This window comes from Sinocyclocheilus grahami, unplaced genomic scaffold (assembly GCF_001515645.1).
Source record: "Sinocyclocheilus grahami isolate Dianchi unplaced genomic scaffold, SAMN03320097.WGS_v1.1 scaffold200.1, whole genome shotgun sequence".
Classification (NCBI taxonomy): Eukaryota; Metazoa; Chordata; class Actinopteri; order Cypriniformes; family Cyprinidae; genus Sinocyclocheilus; species Sinocyclocheilus grahami.
Window position 1 is genome coordinate 750,993 of NW_015505379.1, and position 23,257 is coordinate 774,249.

The 23,257-nt window shown below is 39.5% G+C and overlaps 1 protein-coding gene across 1 annotated transcript in view; it reads left to right on the forward strand.

The window, feature by feature from the left end:
• Positions 1–1,250: 1,250 nt before the first annotated feature.
• Positions 1,251–23,257, forward strand: part of LOC107595326 (chromodomain-helicase-DNA-binding protein 3-like) — a 36,341-nt gene continuing 14,334 nt past the window's right edge. Inside the window, exons 1-23 of the mRNA XM_016285696.1 lie at positions 1,251–1,263; positions 2,142–2,269; positions 2,354–2,483; positions 3,450–3,625; positions 3,867–4,124; positions 5,425–5,628; positions 5,713–5,930; positions 6,033–6,164; positions 6,290–6,380; positions 7,853–8,044; positions 8,179–8,379; positions 8,568–8,705; positions 9,766–9,887; positions 10,108–10,281; positions 10,449–10,590; positions 10,860–10,991; positions 11,373–11,490; positions 12,565–12,689; positions 17,839–18,070; positions 18,279–18,448; positions 19,448–19,625; positions 21,000–21,086; positions 21,534–21,619. Coding sequence (XP_016141182.1) covers positions 1,251–1,263; positions 2,142–2,269; positions 2,354–2,483; positions 3,450–3,625; positions 3,867–4,124; positions 5,425–5,628; positions 5,713–5,930; positions 6,033–6,164; positions 6,290–6,380; positions 7,853–8,044; positions 8,179–8,379; positions 8,568–8,705; positions 9,766–9,887; positions 10,108–10,281; positions 10,449–10,590; positions 10,860–10,991; positions 11,373–11,490; positions 12,565–12,689; positions 17,839–18,070; positions 18,279–18,448; positions 19,448–19,625; positions 21,000–21,086; positions 21,534–21,619 — 3,447 coding nt within the window. The remainder of the gene's footprint in view (positions 1,264–2,141; positions 2,270–2,353; positions 2,484–3,449; positions 3,626–3,866; positions 4,125–5,424; positions 5,629–5,712; positions 5,931–6,032; positions 6,165–6,289; positions 6,381–7,852; positions 8,045–8,178; positions 8,380–8,567; positions 8,706–9,765; positions 9,888–10,107; positions 10,282–10,448; positions 10,591–10,859; positions 10,992–11,372; positions 11,491–12,564; positions 12,690–17,838; positions 18,071–18,278; positions 18,449–19,447; positions 19,626–20,999; positions 21,087–21,533; positions 21,620–23,257) is intronic.

Here is a 23,257-nt window from a genome sequence, read left to right on the forward strand (position 1 = left end):
TTTCACATTGCTCTCTTCACTTTTATATTTATGTTTTTGAACCGTTGGTTTTGTTTCCAAAGCTTCAGTACATAACAGCACTTACATCTGTCTTACGAATGTACCGCAAATGCTATAAAGAACGCTGAAGGCGAATAGAAATGAGATATACAGCTCTCTAATTTCAGCACGTCAGGAAAATGAGTGAAACACACATTTTTATCTCTTCATGCAAATTAATATTTTTAAGTTAATAAGTAATTTCATAAAAATGATATGTTAATCTTATATATGAGTTAATGTGTAGGTAACTTTATTAAGTGTAGGAATAGTTCACCCAAATATTTGCTGAAAATTGACTTGAAATTCAGCTTTACATCACTTACTCACCAATGGATGCTCTGCAGTGAATGGGTGCTGTCAGAATGAGAGTCCAAACAGCTGATAAAAATACACAGCATCAAAAATGTGTGTTTTTGTAAGATAGATGGCAACTGATGGTAGATTTGATAGTGTTTTTTAAATACACTACATATGATAAAGGGGAAAAAAAATTAACTAATAGATATCACCATACATAAACCCAGTTGATTAATCACAGAACATTAAGACAATTGTTTTGTATTACAAGTCAATTAAATATGTACTACCTAATTAAATATGCACACATTTGCATACAGTTCGAAAACAGAAATGTGAACTTTATGAAATCTGATAAAGCCACATACAGAATTCTTGTTTTCTCAAAAAAAAATTCAAAATTCCTGAAAAGTGTACCTAAAATTTGGGTGTAGTAAGCTTATTACAACACTAAATTACATGGCTCAAAATCAACAAAATCAATAACTATATTATTTAGTTAGTTTCTTTGTGGAAGTGCGAGTGAATATTTTGCCAGGGCAAGTAAAAATTTGAACCATTCTCCCATCCGGGCCAGTAGAAAGAAATCCTTAAGGCCGGGACACACCAAGCCGCAATATCTGCGTTTATCTCGTATATCTTTGTTTCGGTTTCTCCTTTTGAATGACGAATATACAGTGGGTACGGAAAGTATTCAGACCCCCTTAAATTCACTCTGTTATATTGCAGCCATTTGCTAAAATCATTTAAGTTAATTTTTTTCCTCATTAATATACACACAGCACCCCATATTGACAGAAAAACACAGAATTGTTGACATATATATATATAATTGTTGATTTTGCAGATTTATTAAAAAAGAAAAACTGAAATATCACACACAGCATCAAAAATGTGTTTTTGTAAGATAGATGGCAACTGATGGTAGATTTGATAGTTTTTTTTAATACACTACATATGATAAAGGGGAAAAAAAATTAACCAATAGATATCACCATACATAAACCCAGTTGATTAATCACAGAACATTAAGACAATTGTTTTGTATTACAAGTCAATTAAATATGCACTACCTAATTAAATATGCTTACATTTGCATACATTTGGAAAACAGAAATGTGAACTTTATGAAATCTGATAAAGCCACATACAGAATTCTTGTTTTCTTAAAAAAAAATTCAAAATTCCTGAAAAGTGTACCTAAAATTTGGGTGTAATAAGCTTATTACAACACAATTACATTGCTCAAAATCAATAACTATATTATTTAGTTAGTTTCTTTGTGGAAGTGCCAGTGAATATTTTGCCAGGGCAAGTAAAAATTTGAACCATTCTCCCATCCGGGCCAGTAGAAAGAAATCCTTAAGGCCGGGACACACCAAGCCGCAATATCTGCGTTTATCTCATATATCTTTGTTTCGGTTTCTCCTTTTGAATGACGAATATATATACATATATTCGAATATACAACACCGTCGGCTTTCATCGCCGCTAGTTCTTTGAAGTCGGCTTGGTGTGTCCCGGCCTTTAGAGTTGAGCCCTGCATGCTCCTATCCCATATTTTTACATTAAGGTTGCCTTTGTACTCATTTAAAGTTAATATTTAAAACACTGATTTAATAACGTTTTTAAAATGTAATTTTATACAAATCTCAAAATGTATATTCATAATTTTCTGATGCCTAAATTCACCTAAAAGCACTTTAAACAACTGATTTTAGTTTTTTTAGTGTTTTATTTTGAATACATCTAGACAAAATACTGTTTCATTTTAATATTCCCTATTTATTGATTATCCACAGGCGCTGGCTACAAGAAACGTAGTAAGAGTCCTCGTGTCTCAGATAAGAAGAAGCCAAAACCCAAGAAAATGGCTCCTCTGCGCATTAAACTGGGAGCGCTTGGTAACAAGAGGAAGAAGAGTAGTTCGGTGAGAGTTTGTGTGTAATATGTGTGCACATAAATGTGTGTTGGGTGCATTGGTTGTGTTTGATCGTGTGTGGTTGTAATGCAGAGTGAGGAGGTGGATGAGGATGATTCTGAGCAGGAAAACTCTAGCGTTCACAGTTCTTCAGTCCGCTCTGACAGCTCGGGACGGGTCAAGAAGAACAAAAGGGGTCGCCCAGCGAAGAAGAAGAAAAAGGGTGAGACATTTACTTTTATCAGTGTATTGGATTTGTCTTTAAAAATAATATTTTTTAACCCTTGGATGTTTGAATTATATCAAGAATCAAAAAACTCCTTTTGACATATTCATACACAGTTTTTCACAATTGTTCATTGCAATTAACGTTTCTTGGTTCATCACCATATAATTGTGGGTAAGTACCAAAGATAATCAGCCATAGTGGTTTGGATGCACACGCTTACGGCCTTTATATACTCATGGTGAAGTTCTTTGCTTAGGGGAAAAAAGAAGTTTGAATACCTTTGCAGCGTTATACTGTTAGTGAAAATGCTGATGCCGCCCATGTTGCAAAGAGTGACGCTTAGATGAATATGTAAATATGTGCTGTGCACTTTCCTCTCAATAACAAACTAAAAAAACAACAAAAATGACTGTGGTGAGGAAACAGACATTACGAAAGCCTCTGATCATAGCGACATGCATATGTTTGCACCAGCTCTGTAATTTGGTGCTCTAGTCAAGTCAAGTCAAGTTTATTTATATAGCACTTCATACAATAGATTGTTTTAAAATCAAGCGGCTTTGCAGAATTGAAACATAAAAACAGTGTCAGTGCCGCTTTCAATAGGAATTACTACTTCAGTTTCTACTATAAGGCATCTTTCCTGTGTGTTCATGTTTTTACTCACAGATGTGAGAAGATTTTATTGTCAAAGAAGGCAGAGCCCCAGAGCACACCAATCTGTTGCATAATCACCTCTAATCAATGATAGATAGCCAAAGCAAATTTTTCTAGCAATTTGCTTTGGTAAGCGGTTTCAAAACCTGATTTTGTTCAAAATGATGTCACACCGATTTGTTCTTTGATTTTGTGTGAAGTATATCGGTGCCTTTAATGATTATAAATCGCTTTTAGAATCTTTTGAATGCATTGAAATTATGCATCAGAGGGTTAAAATCTCTCGCTCTGTTTCTCTCTCAGTGCTGGGTGATGAGGATGGCGATGGCTATGAGACTGACCATCAGGACTACTGCGAGGTTTGTCAGCAGGGAGGAGAGATCATTCTGTGTGATACCTGTCCTCGAGCGTACCACCTGGTGTGTCTTGAGCCTGAGCTTGAGAAAGCCCCCGAGGGCAAGTGGAGCTGCCCTCACTGTGTGAGTCACATCCACCCAACCCTACAGAATTACACAGATTTTAAACTGAAAACCGACATCATCTGATACTTTTTCCACATTTTTATATGAGAATCATTAAAAAACATCAAACAAAAAATGTTGAGTTGGATATAGTATGAGATAAATCATATTTTTTTTCAGTTTGTTGTTCCTCTGTTTAAGATCTTCAGATTGAGCTTTCCTAGATTCATTGTAATGACAGTGCATGTTTTTTTTTCAGGAGAAAGAAGGGATCCAGTGGGAAGCAAAGGAAGAAGACTTTGAGGACTTTGAAGAGGAGTGTGATGATGTCCAGGATGTGGAGGCAGGGCTGGGTGGAGAGGAAGAGGAGGATGATCACATGGAGTTCTGCCGTGTGTGTAAAGATGGAGGAGAGCTGCTGTGCTGTGACTCCTGCCCGTCATCCTATCACATTCACTGCCTGAACCCCCCACTGCCCGAGATCCCCAACGGAGAGTGGCTCTGTCCACGCTGCACTGTGAGTAATGCTCCGACACTGTACTGCCAATTTCATGTCACAGGGCTTAATGTTTATTTCTTTTTGTTGTATTGAAAATGTCTTGAAAACAGTACCTCCATCATTAATATTTTCTCATTTTCAAGAGTCTTATATGCTATCACGCAGTTTATTGTTTGTCTCATGTCTCAGACCCAAACATTCAATTTTAAACTAAGAAAACTATGATAAAAGAAACACAAACCATTTCAATATTTACTGTGAAATAAATGACTTATGGGATGGCTGACCTGTAGTTGTGGAGTCACCACAATGAACAGTTCTGGCCCTTAAAACGTTTTTTCAAAAGTTAGCGTACTTGGTTACAATGGAGACCATGGAGCGCATGCTTGAGATGAAATATGAGAAATGTGATGTGTGAAGAAAAGAACGAAATTCAAGGTAAATATCACTTGTGAACAGAATATTTTTGTCATTTTTAGTCAAGCTGTAATTTTGTTTAATTATGCAAAAATGTGTGAAAATATTATTTTATTATTGGTATTTAGAATACATAAAATGCTAGTGATAAAATTAGCCGTAGCAAGGCAAATAAGTTGTTTTTTATTTAAAATTAGAAAAATCATCCTGTGTATATATGTGTATTTATATACACACGCATATATATATATATATATATATATATATATATATGGGGTCAGCAAGATTTTTAAATAATGTTTTACTTTTATTCAGCAAGGCACATTAAATTAATCAAAAGTGCCAGTAAAACGTTTTTACGTTCATTGTTTAATAAAAAAACAGACTTTCTATTTATCAAAGAATCCTGAAAAAGGTATAACAGTTTTCACAGAAATATTAAGCAACACAACTATTTTCAACATTATAATTATAAGAGATGCACCAAATCAGCATATTAGAATGATTTCTGAAGTGTGACACTGAATACTGGAATGGCTGCTGAAAATTCAGCTTTGCATCACAGGAATAAATTGCATCTGTATATATAGCTAGCATTTTATGTTTTCTTAATATACACAATAAAATAAAATATAAAGTATATAAATAGAAGGGCTGATTTGAGATGAGCTCAGCTGAGGTGAGTTGAGTTTACTTGTGCTGATTTAGGTTTGGTGCAAAATTATTGTGGTTGGTTTTGTCTTGAGAGATTGAGTGGACTAAGTAATTTATTAGGTTGCTTAAGGAAAATAGACATAAGCTTGCAATTTTTAATTTGTAATTAATACATTACAAATTAATAAATGATCCGTCTTGTGGAAGTATTTAATATGATCTTCAACTTCTGTTGTCTGTTTTTTAGTGTCCACCAATCAAAGGGCGAGTGCAAAAAATTCTGCACTGGCGATGGGGTGATCCCCCACCCCCTGTTCCTGTCCCTCTACCCCCAGACACACCCCCTGATGCACCGCTCCCTCCGCCAATGAAGGGTCGTCCAGAGAGAGAGTTCTTTGTAAAGCTAGCAGGACAGTCCTATTGGAACTGCACTTGGATCACAGAGCTACAGGTGCGAGAGTAAGACAGTGTGAGACGGACATAACTGTTAAAGGATGTGCAGACTTTTCCCTTATCCATATCTGTCCTTCCTCAGCTCGAGATCTTCCACTCTGTGATGTTCCGGAACTACCAGAGGAAAACAGACATGGACGAGCCACCCAGTCTGGACTACGGCTCTGGGGGAGAGGAGGATTCTGGGAAGAGTGAGAAGCGGAGGGCCAAAGACCCTCAATATGCCATTCTGGAAGAGAAGTACTACCGATATGGCATCAAGCCTGAGTGGATGATGGTGCACAGAATAATCAATCACAGGTGTGTGTCTTTTGTGTTAAGCTACTACATTATACTGTATATACTAATAATTTGTACTGTCAGAATATTACATTTTATGCATTTGTGTGTGTGTGTGCACAGCGTGGATAAAAAGGGCAACTACCACTACCTGGTTAAATGGAGAGATCTGACCTATGACCAGTGCACCTGGGAGAGAGATGAGCTGGACATCCCTGAGTTCGGTGCGCACAAAGCAGCATACTGGAGACACAGGTACAGTTATACATAGATGTTTTAGAAAACTGTCACAAGGGTTTGATTTCTTACAGAATCTTTGTTTTCTAACAACATATGTTGGATGACGGCATAAGCAGTGTTTTGTTCTTTTTTCCTCACAGGGAGGAAGTGCTAAAGGAAGACCCAGAGAAGCCAAGGAAGATGAGGAGGAGAGAGGAGAATGATGACGCTCCAAGCACGCCTGTTAATGATGTTAGTGTCACCCCTGTCTTTTATTCCAGTGGTTCTGGAATAATATTTTAAGGCCAAGTAACATTTTTATTCAAATCTGTGGTTAAGTCAAACAAGTACAGCCTAGTCCAGAGGTTTTCAAACTTGTCCTGGAGGCCCCCCAGCACTGCACATTTTGTATGTCTCCCTGATCAGACACACCTGATTTTAAAACCCCTGATCAGAACGGTGTTCCCCATGTTTTTTTTAGCAGCTGGTAGTTTCTTTAAACGTAATGTATAATGTAATTTTTTTAATAATATTGGTAATATCCTGTAGTTAAGATAAATCATGCTGCAGCTAGACCAGTGCTTCTCAACCAGGGTATGATGAAGTGTTTCATTTAATAAATTATTAATATTAATATAATATTTTAGTAAATACAATTACTATCAATTAAACTCTTAACTCTAATTTAACTCTAAATAAAAAAAACTCATCAAATCATAATTTGAACTGAAATCATATTTCTTTTCCCCCTTAATAACTATTGCTTTTATTGACGAATGTAGTTGGAATCACAAAATGAATTGTGATTGATACGTTTAACATATCAGTTCTTTTATTCTCTGTAAAAAAAAAAAAATAATAATTTTTTTTAAACAAGCAGTTATTTCATGATTACAGCTGCAATACCAGAAATATCTTATACCAAATGGGAGACGGGAGGCCTGTAAATCAGAAAGGTTCCTGGGCCTGTTGCAGGAAAAAAGAAGCATGTAAAAAGAAACATACAACAAAATGATCATATTTAGAATCACACTGTCACAATGTAGCACATTAATTTGCAAATTCTGCAGTTCAGTTCAAACTTATGAAAACATGTATCTAGTTGCTTACATAATTTGAGGCCAAACATAACAATAACTCACCTTTTGTTGATCACTTCAGTTGTCTGCTGCTTTCTTTTCAGTATTGGGAACACATTGTGGCATGCAGTGCTGTGCATGTGCGAAGCTATATTAAAATGATAAAGTATATAAAATGTTGATATTATTTTGTATGGTAATCTAATTACATTTTAAAACAGGTGTGTCCAATGCTTCCAGTAAACCTAAAGATTCTGATTAGCTGGTTCAGGTGTGTTTCATTAGTGTTGGAGCTAAACGCTGGCCTTCCAGGAGCAGGATTGGGCACCCCTGTTTTAAAACTATTGATTTGTGTAGCATACCACTCTTTTATGTTGTTGATTCATTTTGGCCAATATTCTTTATCTGACTATATTTGTTTTCTTGTACTGTCTATCTACCTGTCAGTAGCCCACAAAATTGGGTGGATTTCTTTCCTTATACCTTTTTTCTGCTCTCTGCCATCTATTTTAACCTTCTCCGATGTTAAATTTTTTTGTCACATCTGCTTTCTAGTCCTCAGTGCATTCAAGCTTTTAAGGCATATAGGACCACCTTTCTCTCAGTCTTTTTTCACCAGTTCTCTCCCCATCTTTTTTCCTTCAGCCAACAATCAAGTATGAGGAGCAGCCAGACTTTGTGACAGAGACAGGAGGAACGCTGCATCTCTATCAGCTGGAGGGGCTGAACTGGCTGCGGTTCTCCTGGGCTCAGGGAACAGACACCATCCTGGCTGATGAAATGGGCTTGGGCAAGACCATCCAGACTATTGTTTTCCTCTACTCACTCTTTAAAGAGGTCTGTGAGGGTCAGGTTACAAAAGTGTATGTTAATTGAAAAGTAATCTTTTGAACTTCACATTATATTTGTGTCTCCCATTGTGTTCCTCTCTGTCCATCCTTCCATATCTCTCTGTCCATTTCTCTCTCCAGGGACACACTAAAGGTCCATTCCTGGTGAGCGCACCACTGTCCACAATCATTAACTGGGAGAGAGAGTTTGAGATGTGGGCTCCTGACTTCTACATTGTCACTTACACCGGAGACAAGGACAGCCGGGCCATCATCCGTGAGAATGAGTTCACCTTTGACGACACACCGGTGAAGGGAGGAAAGAAAGCCTTCAAATTACGGGTGAGAAGGAGAGGAAATGAGCGCTGGAAGGGAAAGAATGACTGCTGATTGGAGAGGTGAAATGCAAAGATGGAAAAAGGAGAGGAGCCATAGTAGGAGAGAAGAGGGAAAGGATGTAATTTGGTGCTGTGGGAATAAGTGACTTTACTCTAACCATTATTTTCATTTTCTACCCATCGTCCCTCTAGAGAGAAGCTCCCATTAAGTTCCACGTGTTGTTGACATCCTATGAGCTTGTGACCATAGACCAGAATGTTCTCAAGTCCATTGACTGGGCCTGTCTTGTAGTAGATGAAGCCCACCGCCTCAAAAACAACCAGTCCAAGGTACACTGACTTAGTTGGGTTTTCCTGTTTTTTGTCCAAGTTTTGTTTGGTTTGAGAGAGAGTGTGTTTGCGAGATTCATTCTAATTTAATACAGGACAGTAAATTACATCTTGGATTCTTTGCAACACTGTAGACTGAAGATGACAGAAATAAACCAGCACTTTAAACCATAATAATAAAGCTATTACACATTTTCATTCAATGAGTCATTATCTAAGTTAAGAAAGTCAGAGGGGAAAAAAATATAGATCAGTGTGTCTAATACTGTGAGTTTTTTTGTAGTTTGACTTTTTTTGTATGTAATGTGTCTGCAGGTAACTGAAGAAACATTATATAGTGTGTAGTGTAAAGTTTAGGGTTATTCGAAATAATTGTCTTGGCACACATTTCTTTGCATTTATTTATTTGCATTTGATTAAAACTAATACAGTAAAACTATTTGAATGATGTAACTGTTTTGTATATTTTATAATAGTTTTTGATGACAAAGCTGAATTTTCAGCAGCCATTGCTCCAGGCTACAGTGTCACATGATCCCTTAGAAATCATTCCAATGTGCTGATTTGTTGCTTCAGTAATATTTTGTATTATTATCAATGTTGAAAACAGTTGTGCTACTCACTATTTTTGTGAAAACCTTTATTCAAATTAAGTTCTTGCTGAAAACCAATATTAATTCCTTTTAAAAAATTTACTGACCCCAAAGTTTTGAACGGTAGTGTTGTATGCACTAGAAGTGGTAGGATGATCCATATTAGAATAATGGAAGAATAATCTACACTTACAGACATTACATTTTGAAATAACAAATTCATTACTAATTTTACTCCTATTCAGAAACTTCATGCAAGAAGGTGTAAAGTAGATTGGCAAGTGCTGCACATCGTGGTTTCATATAGGGATGTGCCCGAAATCTAAATCCAAATTCGGAAAGGCACTGAAAATGAGTAACGCATCCTTCGGAGCCTCTTGAGGGACATGGTTAAGCTTGGATAGTAAAGCACCTTGTATATTTCCAATTAAGTGAAAAAATTGAAGACAGTTGTTTTGGTTTGTTAGTTCTTCAGGAGACTGAATGACTACAAGATAGACCATAAGCTGCTGCTAACAGGAACTCCACTCCAGAACAACCTGGAAGAACTTTTCCACTTGCTCAACTTCCTGACGCCCAACCGCTTCAAGTATGACCTTACTCATAAAAGCACATTTATATTCTCTAACAGACTATAAAAGTGGCCTAAAAAGTATTTGGACGTGTTATGTTATATCATGCAATGATATCAATTTTTAGTGTGGCTGCAGTGTCCAGATATTTTTGAGGCCACTGTATGTACACATCAACACAGACATGTTTTAATACTCAAAATAATTTTACTGCATCGCTTTATTTCTGTCCCTCAGTAATCTAGAGGGTTTTCTAGAGGAGTTTGCGGACATCTCTAAAGAGGACCAGATTAAGAAACTGCATGACCTGCTTGGCCCACACATGCTCCGGAGACTCAAAGCTGATGTGTTTAAGAACATGCCAGCCAAAACTGAGCTGATCGTCCGAGTGGAGCTCAGCCCCATGCAGAAGTAAGTCCTACAACATTGATTTCATAAACAAAATGTGTTGACGTGTTTATTATCAAGGTAATTAGCAATAGGAAGTAATACAAATATTTCATTTGTTTAAATACATTTCTTACTATGCGTGCTAGTCTTTTTTTCACATGTTTTGTGTGCACACTGTGTATAAACAGAAAGTACTACAAGTTCATTCTGACGCGTAATTTCGAGGCGCTGAATTCTAAAGGAGGAGGGAACCAGGTGTCTCTGCTCAACATTATGATGGATCTAAAAAAGTGCTGCAACCACCCCTACCTCTTCCCCGTCGCTTCTGCCGTAAGAATACACACTGTATTTCTGACAGCAACAAAACAACTATCATTTGGATGGCGTTTTCACTCTTCTTGGTCCTATCTTAGATTGGTGCCAAATTGATTTATGTAGTGTGAAATACTGTCACCTGCTGTCAGACATTTTTATTTGAATGCTGTCGAAATGTTTAAGATAATAGTTAATGTTTAAGATAATAGTTAATAGTTGGGTTTAGTGTTTGACAGATTTTTGTTGTGCACATGTGTATCATAGGCTGTATTTTTGTGTTACAGGAAGCTCCCAAAACACCAAGTGGAGCATATGAAGGTGCGGGTCTCACTAAAGCTTCTGGGAAACTCATGCTGCTGCAGAAAATGTTCAGAAAACTGAAAGAGCAAGGCCACCGAGTGCTAGTGTTCTCTCAGGTACAAACATACATCTAAATACTTTCACTCAGCCTGTGTTTTATACATAAGAAGCTGTACTGTATTAGCTATTACATGAGCTCCCAAATTGTGGATGTTTAGTGCCCCCAGGTGGTGCACAGCACAAATTTGGACATGTGAAAATATTACAACTTATAAAGGGTTTTAAATAGTGTTTAGGATTTTGAATAATTTCTGCTCTATTTTCTAATTAAACACCTTTGTGTTTCTAATCATTACAGTGTAATGTGGAGCTCATGACAGGCTAGGTGTTACTTGAATGGTCTAGTTTGATCAGATGTGGTACTTGGTCTGAAAATTTTGATTTCATCAAGTCTTACTAGATCTTATTCATACTTACACACTCTGTTTCCCCCTCAGATGACCAAGATGCTGGATTTGCTGGAGGATTTCCTGGATTATGAGGGTTATAAATATGAGCGAATTGATGGAGGCGTCACTGGAGCTCTCCGACAGGAAGCTATCGACAGATTTAATGGTAAGAGCAGCCCACCGGGTATACATATTTTGTACATAAATTAACTGAGTAATATTTCTGTTGGGTGTTTTGGATACAGCTAGAGAATTAGCTAGAGCAGTATATTATAGCATTGGTATAAAGTATATTATAACATTGGTGACTAGGTGGTACTTAGTTGGTCTAAAATGAGTAACGGTGGTCTGGTCTGAAATGTTTGAGAACCACTGAGCCAGAGGTTTGGTTTTAATAGCTATTCAGATGTCGTGACAAAGTCATTTTTTCTCTCTACTCTCATCCCAGTCCAAATGTTGATGACTAATGTGAATTTATAGAGAGATTTTTCTTTGTTTGTAAGACTCCATTCCATTCTTGGAGCTATTGAGTCAGTTGTTTTAAGAAATGGAGAAAAGTTTATTCCAAATTCTGAATGTCTTAAAATGGCAGTTGATTTATTTTATTCTTGGGTAAGCAGACCTTGCAATTTACATGGGCAAAATTACTTGAGAACAGATATGGTTGGGATGTTATATCTCTGTTTAAAGCATTTATAAAGTCCGGAATCATTGTTGAATTTAAATGTTACAAAGTTTTGAAACATTTGAACAACAGTGGTGCCATAATTATAACTTTTTTATTGTGTTGGTGGGAGAATTTATTTTGTTGTTTTGTGGTGTTGAAATCTCATTTTATTGAGATTTTAATCATTGTGTTATTTGTTATGATGACATGATGACTTTTTGGGTGGCCAAAATGTATGATGAAATCTTATATCACACAGTAAGTAATTTCATATAAGTTTGGATTTGAAAAATTCCTTAAATCGACCGCAGTCGCACCACTTTTTACCACCAAGTTCTTCCTCATCTTGACTTGTTTGGGACAAATCCCGTATGTTTATTCATCACTGTCATATGTATATAGTATAATCCTGCTCACTGATAGCCACATAGATATATTTACGTAATGGTATTTACAATTTATGATAAACCATATTAATAGCTTAGCAAAATCTCTACTGGTTGTTACCCCATAATGAGTAAATAATGATTGTTAAAATTCTAAATCAGATCCCTTTCTCTTTCTGTCTCACAGCTCCTGGTGCGTGTCAGTTTTGTTTTCTTCTCTCTACACGAGCGGGCGGTCTGGGAATCAACTTGGCCACTGCGGACACAGTCATCATCTTTGACTCTGACTGGAATCCCCACAATGATATACAGGTAAATATAAAAATGAGGAGTGTCTCATACAGTTCATGCTAGCGCTCACAGAAAATCCCTCTACTTGTGTGACACTTGATAGGTTTGTTCTGGTGTTTTCTTTGTCATGTGTTTTGCCACCTAGTGGACAGTTGGAGAACAGACTCATGAAACTTAGGGTGCTTTCACACCTGGCCTGTTGTTTCGGAACCTGGCACGTTTCCCCCATTAGCTCGGTTCGTTTGTACATATGTGAACACGGCAGTCGCGCTCAGATCTGCGCCAAAACAATCGGTCCGAGATCGCCTGAACGAGGTGGTCTCGGCTCGATTGAAAACAAACTCTGGAGCGGTTCGGTTGTAGTGAGAAAGCAATCCGATCTAACGGACCAACGAACCAGGCTATATCACAATGTATAATGGGTAATTACGTAAGTTCCGTGAAAAGCATTAGCTTTGTTGTTTTGCTAATACTTCAAAATGAACCTGTGAATGTCTGTGGGTGAGCACGTCTTCGCCATTCAAAATAAAAAAGCTCACTTTTTCATTTTATAATGCCGTCTTATTGCTCTTCTTCCTAGTAGGTGCATTTTAAAAATGTTTTGCCGATGAATCCTGGACTCCTGCTCAAAATGATAAATTAATATAAGGACAGCTACAAAAAACCCCCCCGAACAATAAGCCCACGAAGTTGTTGTCGTTCCATCCTGACGGATGACAGCCGTGACAGCTAAGTGGAATCCCGGAAAATAAACCGTGGAACTTTGACCAATGAGAGAACAGTTTACTCTCGCGTGACTTGTATTAACAAATTTGGTCCGTTTAGAAACTTTGCTGTGTGAAAGCGAACTGCACCAAGAATAAAAAGCAACATTGTAATAATTTTAATCCATGTTTTGGAACAAAGCAATCGATCTACAGGTGTGAAAGCACCCTTAAATTCCCTTTTAGTCAGTCACGTCGACGTTGTGTCAAAGTTCCAACACTAGGGGTTGCACTTGGAAGCCCAGACACCTCTGACATCATTTGAGAAAAGGCCAAAGAAATTGCAGAGCAAAATTTGCATAGCTGGCCATTCCCTGAATATCCGGGTGTAAATAGGCGAGTGTGGCATTTGCTTACTTGTTCTGTTCTTCTGAGCCGATGCAACGTCTCTCTCTGTGGTGTGGCACATCATTCACCTTTCTTACTCCTCGTCATTAGATCTACGGCACGGGCAGTGGTCTCTCCCTTCTTCACACACAGATAAGTGTAGTGAAAGTACCCTTGGGTGCTTCAACTGTGATCTTTAACTGGTGATCTGACTGACATGATCACTGTGTTCAGTGTTTGGGCTGTGCCCACACTAAAGCAACTCTCGTATATAGGTTATGTGAGGACATGCCCATAGGCATGCTGCGCTCGCTACTCACATTCTTTTCTAAAAGACAGCGAATCACTTCAACTGCTGCCCATCCAGGTTCTACTTCCGGGTAAGAGGTCTCCGTGATGTACGTTGAGGAAGAGCAAGGAGTCCTCATGAGAGTAGCTTTGCCGGGTGAATCTCTGCAAACCTCTCATTCCTCCCACAGTGCAAATCTTCTGGTAGAGTTACCGGAAGAGTTTGAGAGCTCGTCTCAGCGTGAGTTTGATTTCTCATTCGGGGCTCGTGAGGAGGATCGCAGCATTGGAGAGCGGGCTGGAACCATCAGAAGCTGATGACTCAGCTGGAGCTGCACCTCCAGGTGCTTCATTTCATTCTGAGGCTAACACTGAGATGGGGGCAGCTGAGAGCATCGGGCTTGAGTAGACTTCTCCACCCTGTCCCGTACGCTCTTGGCTGGATGATTGGTTCATGGGGTCAGAGTGAGAGACACAGCCTTTTTTTCCCCAGAAGTGCATGAGGAAATCGTGGAAGGCACCTTTTTCTGCCAGAACACAGTACACAGCTCCTTCGTTCTCACCACCATCGATGGTGGTCTAGCGTGAGGGTATACAGAGGTCCCCCGGGTGGAGAGAGTGATTGCGGTGCATCTGTGCCCACAAAATGCTGCCACCTGGTGGGACCGCCCGAGACTCCCGTCCATGGCTTTCCTGCAGGTCTGTCAATCCAAAGTGTTAAAAGATCTGCACAAGGGTGGTCCCAACCCTGAAATGATACAGGAACTGTGCTCAACGACTGACTATGCCCTATGGGCTACAAAAGTCACGGCGCAGGCTCTGATGAGGGCAATGTCCACATTAGTGGTCCAGGAACGCCACCTGTGGCTCAACCTGATGGGGATGTGGGATGCTGAGAAAGTTTGCTTTCTTGACACCCCCATTTCCCAGGTTGGTCTCTTTGGGGACAGCTGTCCAGGATTTTGCCCAGCAATTCTCGACAGTTAAGACAGTTAAGAAGCAGACGGTTACCATTGAACACCTGCTCATCGCCGTGGATAGCCCCCTGGGAGGACTGCACCGGCCCCGCAGCAGCCTGGGCTGCCAGCCAAGCCCGAACAATGGGAAATCCACTCTCAGGTGGCATGAAATGATCATTCAGCTCATCATCAGGCTACTAAGAACCCTTGGACGAACCTTGGTGAACTCCGGTTCCCGTGTTTTTCTGTGGCTTCTTCAACAGACCTGAGGAGCAAGGTCGGTGTTGCTCACCTTGCGTCATGAGGGGCACAAAGTCTTCCGGCATGGTGAGCCTGGCACGGTTTCTGGACGCTTGGGTTGCGCTCCCCAGCCCGTCCCGTTGACTTCTCAGAACCAATCAACTCAGCTACGCAATTCAGTTCGCCAGGCAGCCACCAAAGTTCAGTAGCATTCTTTTTACCTCTATATGAGAAGAGAATGATGCTTTATTGAGACAACACAGCAACGGTAGCTTATATCAACCACCAGAGCGGTGTTTGTTCCCATCGCATGTCATAACTAAACCTTGGTGAACTCCGGTTCCCGTGTTTTTCTGTGGCTTCTTCAACAGACCTGAGGAGCAAGGTCGGTGTTGCTCACCTTGCGTCATGAGGGGCACAAAGTCTTCCGGCATGGTGAGCCTGGCACGGTTTCTGGACGCTTGGGTTGCGCTCCCCAGCCTGGGTTGCGCTCCCCAGCCCGTCCCGTTGACTTCTCAGAACCAATCAACTCAGCTACGCAATTCAGTTCGCCAGGCAGCCACCAAAGTTCAGTAGCATTCTTTTTACCTCTATATGAGAAGAGAATGATGCTTTATTGAGACAACACAGCAACGGTAGCTTATATCAACCACCAGAGCGGTGTTTGTTCCCATCGCATGTCATAACTCACCTGCCATCTCCTTCTTTTGAGCAAGTAGAGACTCAAGACTCTGTGAACCACTCACATTCCACGCGACCTCAATCCACCTGGACTCACTCACGTGACAGGTTACACTCCAGTGGATCATCCCCAGAAATTTCAGTTGAGTCAATTTGGCTAGGCACAGATAGATCTGTTTGCCTCGCAAGAATCCTCCCATTGCCCACTGTGGTATTCCCTGACCGAGGCTCACCTCAGCATGGACACACTGACACACAGCTGGCCCAGGCGCCTATGCAAGTATGCCTTCCCCCCCAGTGAGCCTCATCGCACAGACTCTGTGCAAAGTCAGGGAGGATATGGAACAGGTCATGATGGTGGCACTGTATTGGACCAACAAGACCTGGTTCTCGGAGCTCATGCTTATGGTATCAGCCCCTTCCTGGCGCATTCCCCTGAGGAGTAACCTTATTTCTCAGGCAATCTGGCACCTGTGCCCAGACCTTTGGAATCTCCAAGTCTGGTCCCTGGATGGGAATCGGGACGAAAAGGAATTCAGAGGCCTTTCACCCACAGTGATGAATACCATTACTCAAGCTAGGGCACCCTCTGAAGAACTGGTGTTATTCCTAGGTGGAGGACCTGCGGAGATGTGGTATTGGGTCAGTGCTATCTTTCCTCCAAGAGGGCCTGGACAGGCACCTATCTGCATCTACACTCAAGGTGTATGTAGCTGCTATAGCAGCTGGAAGATCGGTGGGGAAGCACAATCTTTGTTTGTTTACCTTTTTGTCCCCCTTAGGGGAAACTAATTTTGCAGCAGTAAGCCACAACACATACAGACAATGCATAATCTACAGACAACATAATCATAAAACATATCACACCAATCAAGTTAAGAATGAATCAAACCAATAGCCACTGAAACAAAGAAACCCTTTAAACGTTTTGTACTTCTACCAGGTACTCTAAAATGACACCCTGAGGGCAACAACGGAAATTCTTTCTGTTAATCCTCCGAGACCGCACCTTATCCCCTTATCTTGGGATCTCTCTGTGGTCCTTCAGGCCTTACAGAGAGATCCGTTTGAGCATCTCCAGTCAGCTGAGCTTAGTGCCCTCTCTAAGAAGACGGCCATCCTGACTGCGCTCACTTCTGCGCTCACTTCCGCTCACATCTGCTAGCCCTCTCCGTCAATTAAAAGTGCCTAGAATTTGGGCCGGCAGACTCTCACATTGTCCTGAGACCCTGACCTGGTTATGTGCCCAAGGTTCCCACTACTCCCTTTAGGGACAAAGTGGTGACCCTGCAAGTTATCCCTCCTGACGAGGGAGACCCAGACCTGTTTCTGTTGTACCCGGTGCGTGCCCTGTGCATCTATTTGGAACAAACACAGAGTTTCAGATCACCTGAACAGTTCTTTGTCTGCTTTGGAGGACAGCAGAAGGGGAAGGCTGTCTCCAAACAGAGAATCTTCCACTGGATTGTGGATACGATTCTCATGCCAGTGGCCCACTGGACTCAGTGTTTCCCCTGGACAGAGTGTTGCTCTGTCACCAGGTACTGTGTTTTGTTGTAATCCCCCTAGTTATCGTTTATGCCACAACTCTGAATTGCCACTGAGTGGGTTGAGACACTTTCTAGACTCCTCAGAACAATACGAGTGAGCAAATACCACACTGGTCTATTTATACCCAGATATCCAGGGTGTGGTCAGCTATGCAAATTTGCTCGCCAAATTCATTGGCCTTTTCTCAAGGATGTCAGAGGTGTCTGGGCTCACAAGTGCGGCCCTTAGTGTTGGAACTTCGACACAATGTCTTCTCTTCCTCCATCAGGAAACGAGGGTTACCATATGTAACTGAGACAATTAGGAAGCTCAATGTAGCAGTTTCTACATCATTTTGAATTTTATCTCTTTTTCTCTCAGGCCTTCAGCCGAGCTCACCGTATTGGTCAGGCCAATAAGGTGATGATATATCGGTTTGTGACACGGGCCTCGGTGGAGGAACGAATCACTCAGGTGGCCAAAAGGAAGATGATGCTTACACACCTGGTGGTGCGGCCCGGTCTGGGATCAAAAGCCGGATCCATGTCTAAACAAGAGTTGGATGACATCCTCAAGTTTGGGACGGAGGAGCTTTTCAAGGATGAGATTGAGGGTGGGATTGATAAGTTAAATTGATTGATGTGTAGAAATAAATGAACCAGCAAATCATTTGACAATTTTGTCAAATAATAAATATCTTTGTTTAAATGTTATGAAAATCACTTGCTCTGTAACCAATAATTGTGCCCAAAGTGTAACACTGTTACACTATGTAACACTTTGTTATGCTGAAGGTTCACCCATTTCTATCTTTTTTACAGCAGGGGACAATAAGGATGATGACAGCAGCGTAATTCACTACGACAATGTTGCTATCGAGCGTTTGCTAGACCGCAGCCAGGATGCCACAGATGACTCTGACATGCAGAACATGAACGAGTATCTGAGCTCCTTCAAGGTGGCCCAGTACACTGTCAAAGAAGATGACAAGGTGGGAGACTTTTTTGAGGAGTATCCAAGAGTGAGACCTTTAAGGAATTTGAAAGATGACATTCAGTCGCCTCACTGATATTTCAACAATAATTCTTAAAAAATGAGCCATAAAGCATTTTTTGATTTAACATCTATCTGAAGTATGTACCACTTATAAAATTCAAGAGATATGTAAATAGATATAAAATCGATATACACCATTCACAAGTTTGGGGTCAGTAGGTTTTTTTTTTAAGAAATAGATCTGGGTTTTTTTACCAGCGGGAGCCACAACAGAATGCAAAATAGGCCAATATTCACCATTAACCAAACGCTGGCTCAAGATCAAAGCAAATAGACAGTACATCCCGCCTTTCCTTCTACTCTTATTAGCCTACCTATTTGCCACCTTACCTTATATATTTTTTCCTCTCTTTTAATCGGTAATGGAGCACGTGTCCTGTAACACCTAAGCGTCATGCCTGCCTCAGCATCTCTCAACTGTTTACACTTCAGCTGATGCACATGAGCAAACAGAGGTCAAGTAAAGATGTGTACTTACACATTACACTTGAGCGGATGCATATTTTGACTGCAAAATATGGGATAAATTGATTGGATGTCATGGATTTGACCTTTTATAGCACCACCATTTTTTGTTTGTACACTAGAGGGGGCACGCACTTATATATTTTGCCTGTGAGAAACACATGCTCCGTTGAATGTTATTTAAGAGTGCGATATAATTTAATTAACAATACATTTCAGTATTTTGTTCATGTACCCCCTCCATCACTTCGCGTACCCCCAGGGGTAAGCATACCCCAGTTTGAGAACCACTTCTCTAGGGGATACTGCAGATTACTGGGGTCTTTTTTCAGGAGAAACCTCTGAAAAGCAGGAGATATGGTCTCCATTCCTTTCCATAGAAAATTATTGGTGTCTTTGAAAACAAATGAGATATTAAGGAAATCTTCATTTGTTATTAAGGAGATCTCATTTGTTGTTGTGTGTCCAGATAGAGGAGATCGAGAGAGAGATCATTAAGCAGGAAGAGAATGTGGATCCTGATTACTGGGAGAAACTCTTGAGGCATCACTATGAACAACAGCAGGAAGATTTGGCCCGCAATCTCGGGAAAGGAAAGAGAGTCCGCAAACAGGTCAACTACAATGATGCAGCTCAGGAGGACCAAGGTACAGTACAACACTTCCTGCAGAATTGTCTTTCAGCATAACAATTTGCATGAAAAGTTAAAATTAATGAATTTCAATATTTCTTAGTATTTGGAATGTTGCATTTTGCTTCAGTGACAGCAGCACTTAAACTCCGTGAACTTTCTTTGTTTGGTTTTTTGTTGTTGTTGTTTTTTTAAACCTGACGATCATGTTCTCCAGCATAATTTGAGAACGATCCTAAGAGCATCTTGTGCTTCAGCGGAAGAACATCTGACTGTCTGTACAAAGGAGTCACATGATCTATGTAACAAATTCGATCATTTGATTAGTGACCTTAAAATAGTCAGTCATCAGAAATATTTCTCCATTTCATGTCAAAATGTTTCTTTGTTTTAAGTTTGTCAAAGTTTAAATTCAATTTTGAAGCCAAGATTTTCAGTGTGGTCTCAGACTTTTGGACCCCACTGTATTGTAATTAGTCCATTGTTCTTGCCTTTTATTACAATAAACCATGTTTGTGCTTGTCATATAAATGTAGCATATTATCTAATTTAAATCTTCAAAATTACATCTTGTTGCAGTTTCATTCTTGGCATGTGGTTTACTACTTTACTTATGATTGAGTGGGAAAGAAAAACAATATCCCACACACTGCTGTTTTGGTCAGGTTAGAACAGCCACATGCAGTTGACTCAAAAATGGCTACATCCACTACACCCAGGGGATGCCGAAGTGTGGCAGCTTTTCATTTATGTGTCAAAAGGAGAAAAACAAAATGGTCAGGAAAAAGACAAATAACAAAAGAAAAATTTGGTTTTCTCCAGAAAGGAACAGTATGGAATTTATGGTTTTGTGATGACGCTTACGGCTGCATAATTACAGCGATAACTGAAATTAACTGTAAGTACACATACTTTTCTTTGAATATCCAAGTAACCTGACCTGCAGGGTCGTAACGTTGCAGCATTTCCTCTGCAGAATATATTACATATGCGCAGAAAACAATCTGCTGGCCTTTTTAAAATTTGACAGTGGCCTGTGCTTCAATAATTGACATTTGTGAGTTTTCATTTTGGTTTAAGCAACCCTGTGTTTTCCTGTAGGACTAAATCATTCTCTCTGACAGCTGAATTTGAACAGAATGCTTGTGCTGGGTTAGATAAGTGGAGATACAGAAAATTTTGTCACAAAAGAGCCAAATATCAAACGATCACATCTGTCTTTGTTCCATTGTTGGAGAGGGTTGCCAAACTGATATATAAGATTTTGGTTGGGCTTTCTTTGAGTTTTCTGGTGAATGGAAGTTGTTTGACCACTGCTGAACATACTCTGTACTGTGGTTTGTACTTAGTATTCATTACTGATAGTGCTCTTTTCAATATGGTGTTACAGAATGGCATGCTGACATTTCAGATAACCAATCAGAATACTCCGTGGGCTCAGAGGAGGAAGATGAGGACTTTGATGAGAGACCTGAGGGTGAGGAGCAAACAGAAACACTCAGTTCTCATTAACATATTGTTCTTCATAATATAAATAAAAATAAACATAATACAATGTTCTAAATACTAATAATATTAGAATCATAACAATATTATTATTATGACAATATTATATTTATAAATTAAAGCTTTACTCACAAATGTACAAATATAACTACTAAACCCCACATCTTTTGGCCCCTTTTAGACTTTAAGACATTTATGTGCTCCATTTGTGTCTCTTTGAATTTTGGTACCTTGTTGGGACATCTTGTGGCTTTGTCAGGTTTTGCTATTCTTCTGGAGGCACATTCGCAGTTTATGTATTGCAGCTGTTCAGGATAATGTATCCTTCCTGTGCTATAACCCTGTTTCCTGATGCTGGCTCAGTGAGATGGACATGTTGAGCTGATCTCTTGGCTGACTCTCCTCTCCCCTCGGCCAGGTCGCAGACAGTCACGCAGGCAGCTCAGAAATGAGAAGGATAAACCACTGCCACCCCTGTTGGCCAGAGTGGGTGGCAACATTGAGGTATTGTGCAGTTATTCTTTCTTTATTTAATCACAGTTTAATGTGATTTATAATTTATTTTCGGAGTGTTTGCTTATCTGGAGGTTGCCTGCGTGTCTAGTACATACGTGCCTCTCATAATTAAATTGACTGACAGACAGCTGGAGATAACAGTGCTGCATTTTTCCCGTTTTGAGAATTGCCCAGGAACGTTTCCTAATGCCAATAAAATCATGCCTGTTTTTTCTTATAAGGCTTGATTAGATTAAAGGGGTCATATGATGTTGCTAAAAAGAACATTATTTTGTGTATTTGGTGTAATGAAATGTGTTTATGCGGGTTAAAGTTCAAAAAACACATTATTTTCCACATACTGTACATTATTGTTTCTCCTCTATACCCCACCTTTCTGAAACGTGTCGATTTTTACAAAGCTCATCGGCCTGAAAACAGGGTGTCCGCGGGTCCTTAAAAAGTCTGGTTCTTCCCGCGGTAAAGTTACTGCGTCATCAGAGAGAACTGCAGTAAGTTAGCAGAATACAAGCTCACTCTGTTTGTCTCGAGACTTCAGAACAAATGAGCGTGACAGCACACATAAACTCAGAAGAAACACACTGAGGTAAAAATTCACAATGTTTAGTTTATTCATAACATGATATAGTTAAGTAACACCATGACAAGTGAGCTATTTTACTCAATATTCTCACGATGCAAAAAACAAACAAACATTCAAAACACCTACAGAGTGCACGCATTACGTGAAGTCTAGCGCTCTGCCTGATCACTGCATGATTCAGTCTATTAAAATACATTCAGAATGATCACAAATTCAAGACATGGGGGCAGAAAATGTGTATATTTATACTCAAGTTTTCTCCAAAAATTACCATATACAAATGTGATATTGATTTTTTACAACAGTTCAATAAACTAGAAGTTTTAATAAGAGACTTACGTTTTAGACACCATATTGCCTGTTTTTGCACTATTTCGCCAACAAAAATAATTCCAAACAAAGCCACAGCTGTGTCTCTGAGCAACATGAAGGTGTTTCGTTCCCAAATGAATCAACTGTTTAAATTATTCGGTTCAGTCAATGACTCACTTATTAACAGTGATTTACTGCCACCTACTGGCGCTTTTATTTCACATTTAAAGTATCTTTTCATTTTTAAAATTATTTCAGATATCAGTATTCAATGTTTTATGTTTAATATATCAAAACATTATTTATGCATTTGTAACTGCAGGTTAAATGCATTCATGTCCTGCATTAAACAGTGTGTAAATACATCTAAATGCCACTTCAGATGCAGCTTATGTCTGGATTGCAAAGATGAATTTTGTTGATACTGATTTCATTTGCTTGGTAACAGCCAAAATGTCTTATTCTTATTCACTGATTACATGTAAGAATTTGACTCAAAAGATAATGCACACTTATAGAAAAATGGCTTTATAAAGGTAAAATGCCCACAAAAGGTACAAATCTATTTAAACTTATCTGACCACCACACAGAATATGAAGAATATCAAAAACTTTAGGAGTCAGCTGTCCACGAAAGTCCTTAAGATACTAGCATGATAAAACACTCAATCAGTTGATTGAATGACTCAATACTCGCTCATTCAGTGACTTACCGTCACTTACTGGTAGTT